Source organism: Prionailurus bengalensis, chromosome B1, assembly GCF_016509475.1.
Source record: "Prionailurus bengalensis isolate Pbe53 chromosome B1, Fcat_Pben_1.1_paternal_pri, whole genome shotgun sequence".
NCBI classification, from domain to species: Eukaryota; Metazoa; Chordata; class Mammalia; order Carnivora; family Felidae; genus Prionailurus; species Prionailurus bengalensis.
Window position 1 is genome coordinate 153,007,489 of NC_057344.1, and position 20,239 is coordinate 153,027,727.

The 20,239-nt window shown below is 34.2% G+C and overlaps 1 protein-coding gene across 5 annotated transcripts in view; it reads left to right on the plus strand.

Annotated features, from left to right (window-relative positions):
- Positions 1 to 20,239, plus strand: part of EPHA5 (EPH receptor A5) — a 349,973-nt gene that overhangs the window by 180,414 nt on the left and 149,320 nt on the right. For 4 of the 5 annotated variants that reach the window (XM_043572581.1, XM_043572578.1, XM_043572580.1 and 1 more), the window contains exon 5: positions 957 to 1,292. The exons of the other annotated variant lie outside the window; for it this stretch is intronic. In XM_043572581.1, the coding sequence (XP_043428516.1) occupies positions 957 to 1,292 (336 nt within the window). The remainder of the gene's footprint in view (positions 1 to 956; positions 1,293 to 20,239) is intronic. 5 annotated transcript variants of the gene reach the window in all.

Consider the following 20,239-nt stretch of genomic DNA (forward strand, 5'->3'; position numbering starts at 1 on the left):
AAAGCCTCCCCCCTAATCAACACCCCCCACCAGCATGGTATACAGTTGTCACAGCTGATATAGAATTGATTTTAGTTCTCTTCAGTAAGCTAATTATTAGTTTCAGAAATAAAGTAACATACAAAAAGATATTGTTATTACTTACATATCCTCATTCTGCTGATCCTTCAAGATCTGAACACTTTCATTCTTACCCTCATGGTGTTTTTGAGAGTTATTTATAAAATATATTTCTGATTTCCCATTAAGTAAAATTCACAGTTTACAGAGCCATAGTACGAAAACAATATCAAAGTAAGTGAAGTTTTATTACACATTGTAGTGTCTGACTACTTAAATTCTAGATTTTTCTTGACACATGAGAAAGATTTCAAATGCTGTTGGTGATTTATCTGTGGATATGCAATTCATTTTGAGGTAAGCTAAGGCTGTTTTACTTGCTGCAAAATTTGTAGTCAAGAGCCACACTGGCAAATCCTATTTTCACTTGTGCTCATTGCTTAGTAAATCCTTCATGTGTACTTCCTAGGTCACTGGGACAGATCTCAGTGAGGAAGTAATCAGATCAATCCCCAAGGAGAGTTTTTCCTTGGATTTGCCAAAGGACTTACCACTTTTTGAATGTATAATTTTTTATATAACGTTATTTTTGCATACATAGTTTTACTTCATACTTCCTTATATTTACAGTAAGCAAAACATCTGTTTTAACAAAATGAGTAGTTATAACAATGCCAAGATAAGTTATTCCTATAGGGTATAAATCCCACTATTGTCCCTACAAAACCCGAACAAGATCTTTCACTTATTACAAATTGATGACTGTTGCATTCTCCCTACTTAAAAGATTGATTGCAAATCTATTTTTTTTTCTTCAGACCAGGGACTTGTGTAGTAAACAATGCTTAATGTTGTCATCTTAAAATATGTTTTTCTCACTTTACTTTGCAAACCAGGACCCCCCTCTGCTCCTCGGAATGCCATCTCAAATGTTAATGAAACTAGTGTCTTTCTGGAATGGATTCCCCCTGCTGACACTGGTGGAAGGAAAGATGTCTCATATTATATTGCATGCAAGAAGTGCAACTCCCATGCAGGTGTGTGTGACGAGTGTGGAGGTCATGTCAGGTACCTCCCCCGGCAAATCGGCCTGAAAAACACCTCTGTCATGATGGTGGATCTGCTCGCTCACACAAACTATACCTTTGAGATTGAGGCAGTGAATGGAGTGTCCGACTTGAGCCCAGGAGCCCGGCAATATGTGTCTGTAAATGTAACCACAAATCAAGCAGGTAAGTGTGATGTCCAACCAAATCATGTACCTTGGGCCGAGCTCTGTCAACTTTCTCCGTAGCTAAGTGAGGGCTAAACTGTGAGATCTATAAGAGAACTTCTCATAAACCAGAGGGCCAGGACTTAAAGTAGAATACATCTCAAAATGCTTCATATAAAAATAAAAGCTAGGGCTTTCTTAGCACTCTCATCCATGGACAGGGGGTTAAGAATAAGATAATTTTCCATTGAATTTTTTTTATTACTAAAAAGACATTTCTGGCTCAAATTCATTCGTAGCAAAATTTTATCTCAAATTTCACACATGCAATTATCATAGCTCAAATCTACATATTTTGTTGTTTTGTTTACTTCATGTTTTTTGTTTATTTTATTAATTTAACAGATAATCAATCGGGTTCTGTTTGCTTGTTTGTTTGGCACCACAGCTGAATTTTCTTTGCATATTGAAATAGGCTTTTCTTGTCATTTCTATTATTATAATAATAAAAACGTACAAAATGAATTTTTCTTTACTAAATCCACTTATCAAAATTAGAATAACTGTGAACTATACATGAAAACACATTTATGTTCCATATAAAGCTCTTGAAATTTCTCGAGAGTAATTATTAGACGGTAGAGAATTCAGGTCTGCTTGTGCTAAAATTCCCCCATAGTTTCTACTCAGATATTCCATTTTAAGTAAATCAATATAGAGGGCGCCTTTCCTGGTAAAATAAAAACCAAAGATAAACTATGATTAAATTAAAATTCAACCTGTTTTGTAAGAAGAATTATTCAAAGCCTATGGATAATTTATGACTTGTTTTTGTCAACAGTGGGGTGTCTGGGTGGGATGAGGCATTAAATGTCACTTCCCTCTATTCCTTGGCCACAGCTCTCAGTCCATGGGCATAAAATCGCCATCTCATTAGCACACCAGGTGGACTTTCATCAGTGAAGACATCGTTGCTAGCAGTACTCACAATGAAATAGGATATGTTTGACTGAATCGTTTTGGACTTAGTTCATATAAACATTAGTGTAAGTTTGTAGGTTGTAGAATGACTTGGTTGACTGGAGAATGCTGTCAGTAATCACGTCTTGGCCAAAATAATTTGAATTGTTGAATGTGTCAGGTAAATCAAGCCATTACTTCTTAAGATGAAAAGGTGCATGCAGTCGAGTTCATAGTTGTTTCTGACTGATCAAATCAAGGGAAGTGTTCAAGAGCAGCCTGGCTAACATGAAAGTAATTGAGTAATTTATTACGAATCATTCTAAATAGTCTAGATATTCTTGTCCATGTTGCATAGATGTCCACAGCATTTTTTTTTATTCTTAGAGAAAACATTGCACACATAAATACCATTTCCTTAAATGAGTCATTTATATTTTTCTCCATTTACTCCCTAACCTTAGGTGGAACTAACAAAAGTGTTAAAGAACTGGATAGAAATAGTGAAAATTAAGTTTTCTTTCACAATAGAGTCAGCTGATGGCAATACTGGTATATGTCGCTATTCCATCACAGTATCTAGATGGCACAAGTGTTCAGTAAATGCAAACTGTCTTCCCACATCAGAAGAACACTGACTTTACAGCATGTGATTTTGGGTTTCTCATGTAACATCTTTCAACTTTACATGGTTCTGTGTATGAATCTTCCATTAACATATTGAAAACATGTTTGAATATGTATTCAATGACTGAATACAATCACTGAGAGTTATGTTCCTCAGGGAGAATAATTTCTAGTTTGCATAACCTCAACTTACTTGAAAGATATTTCTCTGCTGAACTATATATAGGAAATGACTGTATATATTTAAGATAACGTACTAATAAATATTTGCTCTAGTTGTCTTTGACTTGGTAGTCTGTTCAGACTGTAAAGTATGGTTTTGATGTATAAATACCTTAAAGACCATGAAAGAATAATTTTCACCCAACTGTTCAAGGCACTGCTATCATGTAAAACAAACATTTGTATTCAGAACAAATGTTTTGTTGACTCTTGCTGCTTTTTCTGAGTTCTCAGGATACACATACTGCCAAAGGCTTGCAAATCTATCCAAAAAAAAAAAAAATCAAAACAAGAAGACATTTTTCTCAGTATCTGACATTTTAGGTGAACCAAAGTCTCAATTTTCACCAAAATTGTAAACTTCAAATACCTCCTAAGAAGTCTTATATTGACTAATTATTGCTGCATATTTATCAATTACCAGTATAATAGAAAGTGGGCTGTAGTAGTTTTTAATATTTGAATATTTTTAAGCATTAAATTAAAGAAAATTATTTGTGCCATATGTTTTTTATATAAAATTTCTTTCAGTGCATTTTAACTTTATTTTCAATCTTTTAAGGATTTTTTTGAGAAATGCATTTCTTAATTTGTTTCAGATTTGTAATTTGTTTTGGCATTTTCTGATTGATTTATTTTTTGTGACATGACCACAATATGTTGTTGACTACAATAAAAAGCCATCCTTAAAATAGGCTAATAAATGTTTTATTCATTGTCTTGCTGTGGACTATAGCCCAGGAGACAGTATTTCAAATTGGTCTTAAGAATTGCTCCAAAGCATGTTAGTTTACAGAGAACTCTATGCAAAAAGGGAATGGGTATTTATCCTTGCAAGCAGTTCTCCATCATATAGTTGCGTGTCACTAGGTATAATTGGTCTGGTTGTAAAAATTAAGGTTTACTGAGTTCCACATAGACATGTGAAAGACCCTTACGTCATCTTAATACATTATGTTTGTTTCTTATCAGATTATTCAAAAACATTGCCTGCATGCCTCCACTTAACTTATTTTCTGGTTTGTCTTGTTTGTGGTTTCTCCTCGAGGTCACTTGAGATGGTCACAGAAGGCTGGCATCAGTCATCTACTACAGTTTTAGTGCATAGTATGAATTGTCTAGATTCAGAATTATATTTATAAAGTACAAGAAGAAAAATAGCAATTTTTTTGTAAGATGAGAAGCTTGCATTAAACTAGGAACTGAAATTGATTAGGTAACCCTAGCTAACTAGGCAACCCTAGTTTTATACAGTATTTAAAACATTTTCCCAGTCATTATATTATTATGAAGTCTAGTATCTTACTCTTGCGGTAAGTTGTCTAAATTCAAATGGTACTTTTTACATGCAATTTACTAGTAAGGTCAAAATATAAAGTTTGGGACACCTGGCTGGCTCAGTCAATGGTCAGTTGATTTCTGGGTCATGAGTTTGAGCCCCATGTTGGGTGTAGAGATTACTTAAAGAATAAAGCAAAACAAAAACAAAATACAAAGTTTTAAGAAAAGCTGAATACTAGAATTAGTTGGACTTTATGTTCCTTATAAAATGAAGCAAATAGTACTGACGTTGATAGGAAAGCATTGTAAAATTGTGATGATTTTCATGGCCAAGAAAAATAAACACATCTGAAAGTGAAAGAATAAGAAAAAAAAAGTAATTTACATGTGGTAAAGGAATGCTATCTGTGGAGAAGGAGGAAATGATAGGAAAATTCATTGGGAATATGTTAATTATATAAGGATCTCTTAACAAATAGGTTGCAAAGTGGATAAAATGATGAATATGCAAACCATGAATTATTTAAAATTCTTAAACTTAGAAAGGGGATAATATTGACTGAGTTTCTCAATCTTCTAGTTACATGGATAGATGATTGAATGTATAGATATATGGATAGAGAGTGAGTGATACATCAATACATAGTGTGAAAATTAAAATTCCTTTGAAAGCAAATATATTTAAGTTTCATTATCTGCTCACAAAATCGTGTGCATTATCATAGTCTTCTATAAACATATTTTTAATTTTTTTATTTTAAAATAATTTTGCACTAGGCACACTGTAGCAAACGCTAAAATTTATATATGTATTTATATGTGTATATGAAATATGTATATATTTAAATATATACAAATGTATATTTTATCCCAAGAAAGAATAAGCTCATTCTAACAAAAAAAAAAGACAAGAAAATTACTAATATTTGAGTATGCAAAGGGATAGAATTTTAATTCTGCGGTAAAATAGACCAAACTTTAATTGTTTTGAATTAATCTTAGGCTTCTAGATTCTGTCCTCAGAGGGCTTAGTTGACATGATATGATTTGTAAAATGCAGCAAACATTTTGGAGGAGATGGCCCAACCTGTCCAGACTATCAGAAATATCACTAAGAAAGATGTCCCTATATTTTGATGGTTTTTATTTCTTGGTTCTTGTAAAAGTATCTGGGGTACACGATAATCCCATTTAATCAAGTACTTTCAGTTTGATGCCTTTCGTGCAGTTGACCAGCATGATGTAACATAGGATGTTGAGATGATTAGGTTTTCCTGAAGACCAAATTATGCTGTAGACCATGAAATTTAAGAGAATGCTGAAACAAGACGGTGAAAGTAAATTGTTGCTCTTGCCAAGGTGGCAAAAAAATGTTTTCTGGTGGTTTCTGTTTATTGAGATGTTAAAGAAAAAGCTCATTGTCACTTGTTAGACCATTACTAAACAAAGATGAAGGTATTTGTTGATTTTATTTTTGCCAGTGGAGACATCATATTGGCTGTATTTGTAATCACCACCTGATTAAATATGTTGTTTGCCAAGATTGTTGGTCTTCTACTCAGACCAAACAAGTCATTTAAAGTTCATGACTCTCATTCTTTATTCTTCCATATTTTTTTTATGGTGGCACTGATTTCTACAGAGATACAATAAAGATTTGTGCTTACTCTTTTGGTAGGATGGAGATACTTTAGTTTGGCCATTACTATAGTTTTACAGTTTTTGTTTCATGGGCCTCAAAGACAAAGAAAGATTTCTTCCATGTGCAAGGTAAATTTTCCAATATACACCAGTGAACTGGTGAAAGGGTCAAAGGATAGGATGGAGAAGGCATCACTATGCCAATTGTAATATGGGCTCAGGGCTGAATCTTATTTAATCACATTACCTCCATAACATCTACTCAGATCAGTGTTTCTGAATACATAGGGATTAATGCTAGCTCAGGCACAGTATTCAATAACTGGTAAAAGGTTTGGTCATTTACCCCTCCCCCTCTTTATTTATTTAGAAATGGTCAGAAATACTTTTCAGAAAAGCTGAAAGGCAGATGGACAATATTAACATATGTTGCTATTGCACAATCCTTCGTGAAGGGCAATCACCCTTATTATTTCACTGCAGCTTCAACTTCTGTGTTCTCAAGTATAGAGAATAGAAATGATGGAGATTTTGTTTATACATGTGGCACAGCGAATTTATTTCTTATCATTATGATAAGGAAAATGTCTTCTGGGCCCTTCCTAAAGTTATAATTAGTGGGCAATTTCATAAGCCTTGAAAAATAAATCCACTTTAACACTTCTATTTCGGCAGGTCATTTAATACCTTCTTCTACATTAAACCAAGGAATTCCAAGTTTTTGAACATTATTTAACATTAGCCACCTTTCAATCCAGATTTTGGTCAACAAATTGAAGAAACATTTAGCACTCGTGCCGTGACCTGGAGAAGCACATTGAATCCAGAATCGTTAATCATGCATTTATACTAGCTGGAATTAGATTGCTTCTAGCCCCTATGCATCTGAGAAACTCATAAAATCCATTTTTACACATATTTTCTAAGCTTGGGCAAACTTAAGTTATAGAATCTTGTGAGTTTCATATCCAAGAAGCTTCTTGCCTCCATATGACTAGATAACTGGCTTTCAAATTTATGTCAGTATCCTGAGTTCAGATGGAGTAATAGGTTTGGTCAGGAAGAGAATTTCTTCCATCTATCAATTAACAATCTTAGATAAGGTGTGGGCTTGGTAATGAAGACATGAAGGAACCACTTCCTCAGCCACATGTGGAACAGCTGAATCAGGTAGAAAGACAGACTCTGTAAGTTTTAGAAGTTGATAGTATTTTGAATCATCTGAATTCTTCCACATATCTGCATTCCAGTGCTCAGGATTTCACTTTTCTTCCACTCAGTGGCCTCATTTCCTCATAAAGTGATGCAGTAAGTTCAATCATTTTTACAATTCAGAAATTCTGTGGAATAAGACTTGGATTTTTATTTGTAGCTCTGTTATCCTTTTCACTGTAAGAAGACTTTTGGCAGCCCAAGACAGTTGGAGCTGAAAATTTAAATTTTATTTCTTTAAATTCGGTAGTACAGTTGGATACAACCAATTCTTCCCATATTTCTATTCCTCATGCTTTTATAGTACTAAAACAGGTGGTATTTTGTCACCCAAAACATTACCTTCAAGAAGCACTTTATTTGAGGTGACCATGGCTGGTGAAATGTATGCCAGGTATTATTATGTTATCAGTCCTTAATACTAAATAGGCCTTTGGTCCATTGATATACAGCTAAGTGACATCATAGGTTCTTTATTCCCATTCCCTTTAAGACTGTTACCCAAAACATTTCTCTTTTGGGAATAATTTTTGTTTATAACGTCATTTTCTTATGAACAAAGTCTACTTTGTTTTTTTGTTTTTGTTTTTTCTTTTTTAATGTTTATTTATTTTTGAGACAGAGAGAGACAGAGCATGAATGGGGGAGGGTCAGAGAGAGAAGGAGACACAGAATCTGAGTCAGGCTCCAGGCTCTGAGCTGTCAGCACAGAGCCTGATGCGGGGCTCGAACTCACGGACCGCGAGATCGTGACCTGAGCCGAAGTCGGACGCTCAACCGACTGAGCCACCCAGGTGCCCCAACAAAGTCTACTTTGGCTGGTTTAAACAGAAGAGGTCTTTAATATAGGATATTAAGCAGCTCATACAATCATAGAGAAGAAGAGATTCAAAGATTAGAGGCTATGTTTCTAGAATAAATGCTCAATACTTTACCGCCAAGTTGACCTGATGAAGGGAAACATTGCGACTGCAGTGGTCAAGCAGACCACTTGACTTGACTTTATTGTGGTGGGGGACTTGACTTTATTGTCATTACTGTTGCCCCTAGTAGCATTGATATTTTAGTCTCAAACTTGTACTGAAAAGACTTCAGTATTGTTACCAGAAAATATTCATATTTTGCTACCATCTTCATCAGTAGAAAGCCAAAAAAAAAAAAAAATGAGAACTTCATGAAGAACCTGGCTTCTTAAGTTGCCTATCTGAATCTGTATCTTCCCTGAGCAAGTCTGTTTGATGGATCTCAAAATATATGCTTTTTTGTAGCAGAAAAGGAACCTGGATTTTTTTGAGTTCTTATTTCTATGTTGGAGATATAAGATACCTATGTCAGTTTTATAAATACATAAAGTGCCATTCAAACTATGATATACAATGAATTTATTCAAATTTGAATGAAAATTACTACATGACAATTGCTAGACAAGTTATCTCTAGTATTTTGGGAAAATCTGTTTGTTCGAGTAATTAAGATTCGTTTATCCAAACTCTTTTCCCCTTCCTTCCTTCCTTTTTTCTGTTTCTCTTTTCTTCCTCCCTTCCTTTGTTCTTACATATATATGTGTATATATGTGTGTATATATGTATGTATACATATGTATATGTATATATTCATATATATGCATATTTATATATTCATATATATATTAATTTTATGTGATATATTTTATGTCTTTAATATATATAAATATTTGCATTTCAAGTGTTGAGGGTTGAGTTAATGAGATGTCTCAACTCATGGCACATTACTATCTTTGAACTACACAAGGCTCTCACCTGGTTTATTGATTTTCTTATGTACTGCTATTGTCTCAAATCTGTCATTTTCATACATGAAAGAACAGATTCTTAATATGTTGTGGTGTTTTCTCTCATTGTTGTTTATAAGTATTCGTATCAAATGTTTATTTAATATTGTAAACATATTTTTATTTTAATTTAATGGTATATTACATTTTTCATTCTATCTACTCATTTTTCACCATAATCTAAATATTTTGTGGATCTACCCATGTGGCTTTTGGCCATCTGATGTGCTGCTTGTAACTGTCACACATTCACTGTACTCTACATTATCAGCTCACCCAGTAACAGAGCTCTGGATTCTCTGAGTACCCAATCTGTGAGCATTCTGTTTTCATTTTAAAGTCCTAATACAGTGAATTTCATTCAGTATATACAAATATCTTTTAGAAAAAATAAAAGAAAAAAGAAAACAATAAAACTAGTAGACTACATTTTCAGTTCTTTTCCCATTTCACTGCACCATGTACTTAATAAAGTTTTATTGCCTTGAAAATGAAACACAGAGTAGAAACTGTGTGTGTGCACGTGTGTGTTAATCTGTTGCACAGAGCAGTGGATTAGTATGTTGGTTACATTTCTAGATTGTGGAGCCAAACTTTCTGGTTTCCATACTGTCTTTGCCACTTACTAGCTGTGTGACTTGGGTAAGTTACTTAGACCTACCAGACACTAAATGATAGTGTCTATGACATAAGATGGTTGCAAGGATTAAATGAGTTACTATCTACAAAACAATTAGTGCAATGCCTAGCATATAATAAAGTATTAATAAATGTTAAATACCAGCATTTAAGAAGCCTTTCAATAATTTTCTAGATACTGTCAGTCCATGGGAGAACTATGAGATAAATAGGTTTTAGAATTTACAAGTATTATATATCGACAAACTCAGGGAGGAAGTAAATAAGATACAAGGAAAAAAACATTCAAAGGCAAAAATAAACACATACAATCTCTAACTCAACAGATAAAAAAAGCAGCTGCTTCAAGGTTGGAGGAGTAAAGCAAGAAAATTATTTTCCAATAGTGACTCTATCTTCAATGATTTCCTAAAACATTGGGTTTTATATTAGCATTGAATTTTTTCTAACTTTGATAAAACATCCAGAGCAATAATGTAAAGAAACAAGAAAATGAAATCATCAAAGTAAGAGCAAGAATGGGGAAAACACCTTGAAAATTTAAAAAAATAATAAATAAAAATAAAAATCAGACTGAAAGCTCATAAAAACTAACAAACAAAAAGCCACACAAACAAAAAAAGAAAACAGACAATACTTATCTGAATCCAAATATATTAGGAAAAAAATATGAATTTTGTTAATTACATCATTATTGTGTGTGGATCAATACTAATTTTGGTCCATTATTAAAGTTTTGAAGGAAAAATATCTAAGAGACAAATGTTGTTTAATTACATATCATGGACATCTCTACATTGTCCACACACAGATGCTTCTGTGACCAGATTATTATTTTGGCTACCAAAAGAAGCTCCTAATTTTGCCAACTGAAGCCACCCATCTACATGGAAATTTGACTTATGTGAGGTGCAAGTTCTGTGCTTGTTCCAATGCCTATTTGCTGTTCTGAAAACATAGCTCAAAGATGAGGCTCTAATCTGATTAGTTTGCACATAATTCATCCCAAGGATTAGTGGATGGGGTAAATATTTGCAGAAACTATCAAAATTCTCATTCGGTTCAGTGGCTTTAGAAACTCGTGAAAGATTTGGTTTCTAAAAGGCACTTGAGAGCCTTCCGTTTCCTCTCTTTCTCCCTCCTACAGACTGTGGTGACAACGACAGAGACAGTGATGGCTAACATGTTTCAGCACTTACTGTGTGCACATTGCCATGTGAAGAACTTGATTTGCGTTTTCTTATTTGATCCTAGCAATATCTTCATGACATAATATTATTATTATTCCCATTTTTAGGATGAAGAAACTGACGTTTAAAGATGTGAAGTGCTTTGCCCAAGGTCACAAATCTAGTAAGTGAGGGAATAGGAATCTAAACTAAGAAATTCTTACCCTGGAGCCATGATACTCTGAATCACTAGTGAATATTGCACATGCTATTTCCTTTACCTGAAACCTGTTTCTTTACATCATTGTCCTAGATAGCTCAGTTTTCCGATCTGCTTAAATTGCTGCTTCCAGGAGAAAAGCTTTCTCTGCTTTCCAGCTTAGACATACCTCTCTAAAAATAACTTGGAGCACAAAGCACTGTAACTATTTTCTCTCTTGTCTGTGTTTCTGGACTTTCCTTAGGGTCACAACAGTGCCTAACACTTGTGTTTGTTCAGTTTATAAATGAATGAGTTTCCATATTATTCAAATTAGTGTTATAATTCCAGTTACTGGTAGTAATGTTGATGTATAATGTGTTTTAAAGATTTTTGGAAATCTTCAAAAAATTCTGAACCAAATTTTTGTTTGTGTTGGGTGTTGTTTATTTATTTATTTATTTATTTATTTATTTATTTATAAATTAAGGATCCAGAGGCAGAGCCCTAATTGTAATTCATAGGTTTATGTTCTCCAGGACTTTAAAATAAGGTATTGTTATTTAAGGTCCACCAATTTGCTGGTGTGCCTGCTTTCTTAACCTCTCTTCTTTAGACACTCCCATCTTGACAAAAGCATTCACTGAGGATGATTGAACCCATTCTAGGGAAGAATTTTATGTAATGATTGCTGTGCCATTTAATGGCAATACATGATATTTTCAGTCTTAATGTGTTTAAGGACTCCACACCTCAATTTGTCATTCAATATATCCACAGAAGGGCCTGATAATCTGCATATTCTCTCTCTCTCTGTCTCTCTGTCTCTGTTTCTGTCTCTGTCTTTCTGTCTCTCTGTCTCTCTCTCTGTCTCTCTCTGATACATACACACACACACACACACAGAGCTAATGATTCTGCTGCAGGGTATGTTTGGCCCCATTTAAAAACAATGATACTTGTGAGAGATTCTGATATTTCTTTCCTATCCTTCCTCTCTACGCAAATAGTGACAACTCCTTAATCAGGTTTGCTTGATGTTGCTTTTTCCCTAAAGCTGTCTACAAAATATCTGCTGACAGTCTGTTTTCACACCAGCAAGGATTTTGTTAATACTATTCTTTCCCTCTAATCTAGTTACTCTATTTTGCCCATTGCTCACCTGCAAGCTGGTTTTAAACTGCTCTTTCCTGTCAGTTCTGGTTGCAAGCTGATTTCCTATTCAACAGAAACATGGTCAATGATCCATTTCCTCTGTGAACCATCAAACATTCTTGTGGCTCAGCTCAGAATCAGAGCAGCTCAGCATTTGAACTATTCAATCATTTATCTCATTGGCATGTATGCTATGAACTTATTTGCGTAAAGATGCATATTGTAGATTGATATGCATAGAATATCAATTTCTTTAGAACCTTTACTCTGAATTGCCATTGCCCTTTATTACTAGTCCTTGAGAACTAAGTTTCAAAAGCATTCCCAATGGCCTGGTATCATGTAAATCTTCTTGGTGTGCTCTTTAGATGTATTATAATAGTGAAACCATAGATGCAAAATCATGTTTAAATTAAGCATATGCCTGAATTGTCTATTAAGTTCGAAACAAAGTTTACTTAGAATACTGAAACTTATTAATTTTTGCACAATTTATTGAAATGACTTGTTCATGTTATTTTCCCAAAATGGACTGTCATGCATTCAAATACGCAATATTTATTCAGTACCTCATGCATTCATTATATTCTATTGAGCATTGTAAAAGGTACACAAGTATTTGAAGACATGTTTCATCCTTACACTATTTTATCTGCCCACTGAAGAATTAAATAAGGTCTAAAAAGGAAAACAATTAGAAAAGAATTAATGACAATTTGGATATTAAACTGAGAAATAATAGCATCAGATTCATCTCTGAATGACATTATGTATTGACTTGTTGACTTCACATTATCTTTTTTTTTGTTTTGTTTTGTCTCCTTTATCACATGACCATCTGTAAAGTCATTCATTCAAATCCACTTAGTCATGATATACAGGTTCATTTATTAAATTAGTTGGCAAACCACTTTTTAACTGCCTTTATGTCTATTTAAATGGTCATGCCTTGTTTGGTAAACATCAAGAAAGCATAATAATCTTTACTGATAATGGCCTATTGTTGAGTGATATACTAACACAAAATGAAGTGAGAAAAAAAATCCTAAGATTATTTGACTGTGGAGAGCACTTTCATTTACTCTGTTCTATCTAATTTTATTAATAATTGAAAGTATATCTAATTTTATTAATAATTGAAAGTATATTTGATACATTATTGGAATACAGCTGAACAAACTATTTTGTAGCTTGACACGATGGTCCCAGTATCTTCTTTATCAAAACAAGCATCTAACTTGAGGACTATTTTTGAAGATAGGAATATTTTCCATTAAACAAAATATACTTTGAGTGCTAGCTTTTTGATCTTACTTTTTACAAATTTTCCTCCATTAGTAAAAAAAGAGAGGCTAGTTTATTTAATCTTCAAGCTTAGGAGGCTTTGCAAACTGATGTTTAAATTATGAATAAAGCAGTGATTTCCTTTAGACTTGTACAGATCAAATATAAATAAATATTATTGCAACTGTGCAGTTTCTCTGCTTTAGTTATATCTGCCTATTCAAAGTACATGTCAGAATTACTAAAAAAGGACAAAAAATAACAAGCATTGGCAAGGATGTGGAGAAAAAAGAACTCTTGTGCACTCTTGGTGGGAATGTAAACTGGTACATCCACTGTGGAAAACTGTATTGGGGGCGGGGCTCAAAAAATTAAACATAGAAATACCATATGACCCAATAATTCCACTGCTGGGTATTTACTCAAAGAAAATGAAAGCACTAATTCAAAAAGATATATATACCCTTCTGTGTAGAGATAAGATATGGAGCAACCTATGTGTTCATCACTAGATAAATGAATAAATATACACATACACATACATTAGAATATTATGCAGCATTAAAAATGAAATTTTGACATTTCTGAGAGCATAGATGGACCTAGAGGATATTATGCTAAGTGCAAAAGCAAATATATGATTTCACTCCTATGTGAAAAATAAAAACAAGACAAATGAGTACACAGACAAACAAAAAGCAAAATCAAACCTGTAAATACACAGAACAAACTGATGGTTGCCAGAGGAACAGGGGTTGGAAAAATGAGCAAAATTGGTGAAGAGGAATGAGGGATACTGGCTTCCATTTATGGAATGAATAAGTCATAGGAATAAATAGAATCAATAATATTGCAATAACATATGGTGACAGAGGGTGGCTATACTTGTGGTGAACATAACATACAGAGATATTGAATCACTGCTGTACAACTGAAACTAATGTAACATTGTGTGCCAACTATACTCAAAAAGTTTGAAAAAAATAATAAAGTGAATTTAGAGGATCTCTATTTTTTAAGTAGTTTTTATTTTTCCCTGATAAAATAGTAAATGATATTCAAAGATGAAAACTTTTATTATCCTATAAATTATTAATCTTACAGGTTATAATTTCTGTCATCAATAGTTTCTTACTTTTTTCTAATTTTTTTGATGTTTATTTATTTTTGAGAGACAGAGTGAGCAGAGGAAGGGCAGAAAGAGAGGAAGACAGAATCCGAAACAGGCTTCAGGCTCTGAGCTGCCAGCACAGAGCCCGACGTGGGGTTCGAACTCACAAACTGTGAGATCATGACCTGAGTCTAAGTCAGATGCTCAACCAACTGAGTCACCCAGGTTCCCCAATAGTCTACTCTTATTAATAAGTCTTCCTTTGTTATTAGTTATACTTAACTAACCCTCTATAGATATAAAGGGAAATACTTCTATTTTATTTTAGTTGTTTTTAAGTTTTTAAGTTCATTTATTTTGAGACAGAAAGCATTCTCTCTAATGGGGGGAGGGGCAGAGAGAGACAGAGGGAGAGAGAGCATCCGCATCCCAAGCATGGAGCCTGACATGGGGCTTGATCCCACGAACCAGGAGATCATGACCTAAGCCAAAATCAAGAATTGGATGCTTAACGGACTGAGCCACCCATATGCACTGAAATAGTTCTATTTTATACAGAAAAAAAAAACTGTCTCTAAAAAGTAAATTGGTAGTGTTTCAAAGTTATCATGGTAATGGGATTTGTGGTAGTAGTTTAGTGATTTATTTTTTAAACAATCAAAATTATGTGTGAGAATAAAAGGATTCAAATATTAAATGAGTAATTTTTAACATTTTTTAATATGATGCTGATATTGATACTTTCAGAGAGACACTAGTCATTCAGTTGTCCATGGGATTTATGTATATATCTCAGGGGATTAGGACTGAAAACATCAGTGGCTTGCCCCTTAAAACTGTGCATCACACCTTATGTAGTTGGTAGGAGACTTTAATGTCATGTAGCATGACTTTACTTTTTAAAGTCTTATTATTATTTCTGGCCTTACCATTACTTTATCTCTTTTAAAGAAGAAATCCAACACTGTATGTTACTCTGCTGCCTTTAATTGGGAAGATAGTATTCACAAGTTTGGTTATTGTACAGATAGTATCCACAAACGTAGTTATTAGTGATAGTATTCACAAACTTGGTTATTAGAGATAGTATTCACAAAGTTGGTTATTAGAGACAGTATTCACAAAGTTGGTGATTAGAGATGGTATTCACAAAGTTGGTGATTAGAGATGGTATTCACAAACTTGGTTATTGTAGATAAAGTATTCACAAACTTAATTATTATAAGGCAGCAGAGAAAATAAATGTTCTACTATTATGTGTTTACAAGATATCTCACAGTCTTTTTCAGTTAATTCCATATGAGATGAGGTTTTTGGACTCAAAATTGTATGAAATTTTATAAGGACTAACCATGACTGTTTTGAAAAACAACTACTGTTTGTTTTGTTAGAAAATGACCTTGATAGTACAATTAGACTCTGGTTTAACAACAATTTACCCTTCCTTGATTTTATTTGTTTTGTCTTAGCAATGTGAATAGTTTTTTTCATATTGAATCAAAATTTATCATAAAATTCTTGACTAAATGTTTTTTACACTTAAAAATGTTGGCAATAATAATAATGATTGTAGTAGAAACACGTGACTCTATATGCCAAGTTGTTCCAATTTTATAGAGACATGTTAACTACATCTCTTTAACAAAATATCTAAAATATTTTTGGTGAGATTGGAAATAGCAATGTAATTTATCCTTTATTCCTGAAACTGGTCCTCTCCCAAATAGTAATGCAATAGCCCTCACATTCCTCACCTGCATTCAACCCTTACCTTTTGTTCTGAGAAACTAAACGGATTTCACATTCATCTAATACAACCATGACTTTGGTTTTTGAATTCTCCTATATAAGAGCCATTTTTTTCATACATGATATTTTCTAAAATACAAAAAACAGAAGAGATCACCCATTCATTATCTTATTTATTCCTCACACCAATTCATTGAAATATTTAAGCTGTTTCTCTATTTTGCACACAAGTAATAGACTAGAGCTTTAAAGTCATAGTTGCCTGACTCTACAGTATCCAGGAAGTTGCAAGTAACATAAATTCAACTAGAATGTATTTAAACAATACAGAAAATATATTTCATCATTGAAAGGTACACGTTTCAGGAAGAGTTTGGTCATGGATCAGGCTCTGTTTTTCCAAGATTTATACTGCTTAACCTTCTTCTGGATCTGCTTTGGCTTAGGGTGGAATTCTCCCATGGTAGTAAAATAGCTGTAGCAAATTCCAAACCTCATATAACACATCATACCAGAAAGAAGGAAATTCCTTGTCCTCCATTTATCAACCAAAACTCCTAGATTTCATTAACAGGGGCCAGCTTGAAAGACTGAACTGAACCCGTCATTGTGACGAGGTGTTGGGAATAAACCAACTGTCGCATTCCCCATAGACCACCCCTTGGCCTTTCCAAGAATGCCCCAGAGTCAATCCCATCAAAACTGAAACTGTGGCACAATAGAGGGTACATGGAATGCACTTGGGGATTAGAACTCAGCTTGTTTTCTTGGCCACATGCAGTGTTCTTTATTCTAATCCATAAATGTTTTATGAAAGATTGTCTAATAGTATTTCAAGTGTCTTCATGAAACACTCAGCTCCTGGAACACCTAGCCCTTCTTTTTTCAAAAATAAATTTCTTTTTTGGATTTTTTTTTGCATTTCATTTTGTAATTTATTTTATTATACCCATCAATTTGTACATTTTTAGTCCTCAAAGTTCTGCCCTGGAGACTTTTCTTTTCTCAAAAAAAAATTAGGATATTTCACTCCACAAACATGCATGACTATGTATATATAGCAAACTCACTCAAATTCAGTGACTTAAAATAAATATTTTTTATTTTTTTTTACAATATGATGAATCAACAGTCCTATATATTTCTTAGGATTCATCACAAATACATCCTTAACTCCCTTTATCTATTTCACCTATAATAAATGACTATTTTTTAATGTTTATTTTTGAGAGAGACAGATAGAACATGAGTAGGGGAGGGCCAGAGAGAGAGCAGGAGACATAGAATCTGAAGCAGGTTCCAAGCTCTGAGCTGTCAGCACAGAACCTGATGCAGGGCTGGAACTCTTGAACCACAGGATCATGACCTGAGCCAAATTCTAACGCTTAACCAACAGAGTCACCCAGATGCCCCAGTAAATGACTATTTTTGTTCATCAGTCTACCTATCTGCTAGGTATTTCATCTTGCCTCAGACTACTTATGCCTTCCTACACAGCTGTTGGTTGGATAGTTGACTATATTAAGTTTCTATGGCTGTTACAACAAATTAGCACAAAATTAGTATCTTAAACAACATAAATTTTTAGCATAAATTTCTGTTAAGTCAGAGTCCAACGGGATCTCATTAAGATAAAATCAAGAATGTCCACAAAGCCATGTTTTCTCTTGGGGGTCATAAGAAAGAATTTACTTCCCTGTCTTTGCAGCTTCTAGAAGATGCCTGCATTCTTCAGCTTGTGGGCTCCTCTCCAACCTCTAAGCCAGCAATGTTGGCTTAAGCCCTTTTTGCATTTCCTTTCCCTGACTTCCTCTTCTGCCTCCTTCTTCATTCTTATGCACCCTTGTGATTACATTGAATCAGCAAACTGACTTATTTAGGAAGGACTCAGTTGGGATATCTGGGCTTTTCTCCATATGGTCTTTCAATCTGTAGTTTGTCTCTTTGTTGAAGTCAGGTTTCCAAGAAAAATAGGATGTCACATGTTGCTTTCTACTGGCTGAAAAAAGTCACAAGGCTGGTCCAGTCCAAAAGATTCTGCAATCACATTAATGCCTCTGGTTTATTTTCTAGGCATGGAAGCTCTCTAGTGCTTTCTGACATTCATATGTGTTGTTCTGACTGGCTGGCATTAAACCATTTCTCTCTTGCTTATCCCACTGAATGGAAGACAAGTTCATCAATTTGCTTAGGTTTGTTATGGGTATGGTCCATTTGGAAGCAAATGGCAAAGTAAAGTCTCATTCTGCTTGAGTGCTGTCTCTTTTATATATTTTTTGAATAACTACCTTGTTTATCTCATTGGTGGTTAAGGGGCTGTCACTTTTGCATGTCTCATTTATGCTTTCTGCTCCCAAATGTGAAAAAGGTGTAGGGAACTCATGTGGACAACTATCAGCTCAAATACACTGGGGTGGCTTACCTAGAAGGAAAGGGAAGTGCTACAGAAAGAATGGCTCCATCCTGCCTAAGTATCTGACTTTAATAACAGGATTGTTGCCCATAAAAATTAAGAGAGAGAGAAGTAACCTGTACAAAAAGTCTCTGCTTACAATCATTTATCATCAGGAAATGTTTGGGAGTGGCCATAATCTTGGAGTCCTTTTAGATGTTTTTCCTCCCTCTTCTCCACACCCAACCATCACTAAATCCTACCCATTCTATACTTAAATGAATGTATAATTCAGTTATTTCCCACCCATTCCATTGTTAGTACTGTGATACTAACCTGTTATTTTGTAACTAAATTATTGCAGTGGTTTCCTAATTAATCCCTTTATTTTTCTTTCAGATCTTTATAATTTATTTTCCACATAGCAGCCACAGGTATCTCTTTAAAATGTGTCAAATTTGTGGCGCCTGGGTGGCACAGTCGGTTAAGCGTCCGACTTCAGCCAGGTCACGATCTCTCGGTTCGTGAGTTCGAGCCCTGCGTCGGGCTCTGGGCTGATGGCTCAGAGCCTGGAGCCTGTTTCCGATTCTGTGTCTCCCTCTCTCTCTGCCCCTCCCCCGTTCATGCTCTGTCTCTCTCTGTCCCAAAAATTAAAAATAAATAAATAAATAAATAAAATGTGTCAAATGATATCACTTCCTTGCTCAAAACATTCTACTGACTCCCTATCTTGCTCAAAGTAAAAGACATGGATCTGTAGTGTCTGGACTTTTATTGCTTCTCTGGCTGGCCTCATCTCCCAATACTTTTTTACCCACTTACTTTCCAGGTACAGTTGCCTCCTTGCTTATCGTTGAACTTCCCAGGAATGTAGCAGCCTCAGGACTTTTATAGTTGCTGTTACTTCTGCCTAAAACCATCTTCCCTCAAATATCCATACATCTTTCAACTTTAACATCATAAATACATTTTTCTCAAATATTTTTTCCAAAGTGTTTCATGACATCCTGTTTGAAATTGTATGTATATGCTTTTGCATGGGTGTGCATGCACACACGCACACACACACACACACACATGCACAACCTCCCTCACTCTGACCTTTTTTATTCCACATATTGAGTTTTTTTTCCACAGCACATATCACTTTCTAACACTGTGTAAATTATTAGTTTGTATATCTTTTTGTCTCACTTTGAGAATGTAAGTTCCCTTAATGCAGGAAGTTTACTATAATTTCTTGCTGAGAAAGGTACTTGTACATAGGAAGAACTTGATAATTATTTATTATTGTTAGAAGAATGAGTTAATGCATGAATAACTAAAATTCTTGAAAGGTGTATTTTCACAAATACATATTTGTCTTTGAAAATCCCAAGATATATTGTTTTGTCAAGCCAAACAATGACCTCTTCTTTTTGCTCAAATTATTTGCTTACCTTGCATTAAAAGATGTCATTATAGGGGCGCCTGGGTGGCGCAGTCGGTTAAGCGTCCGACTTTAGCCAGGTCACG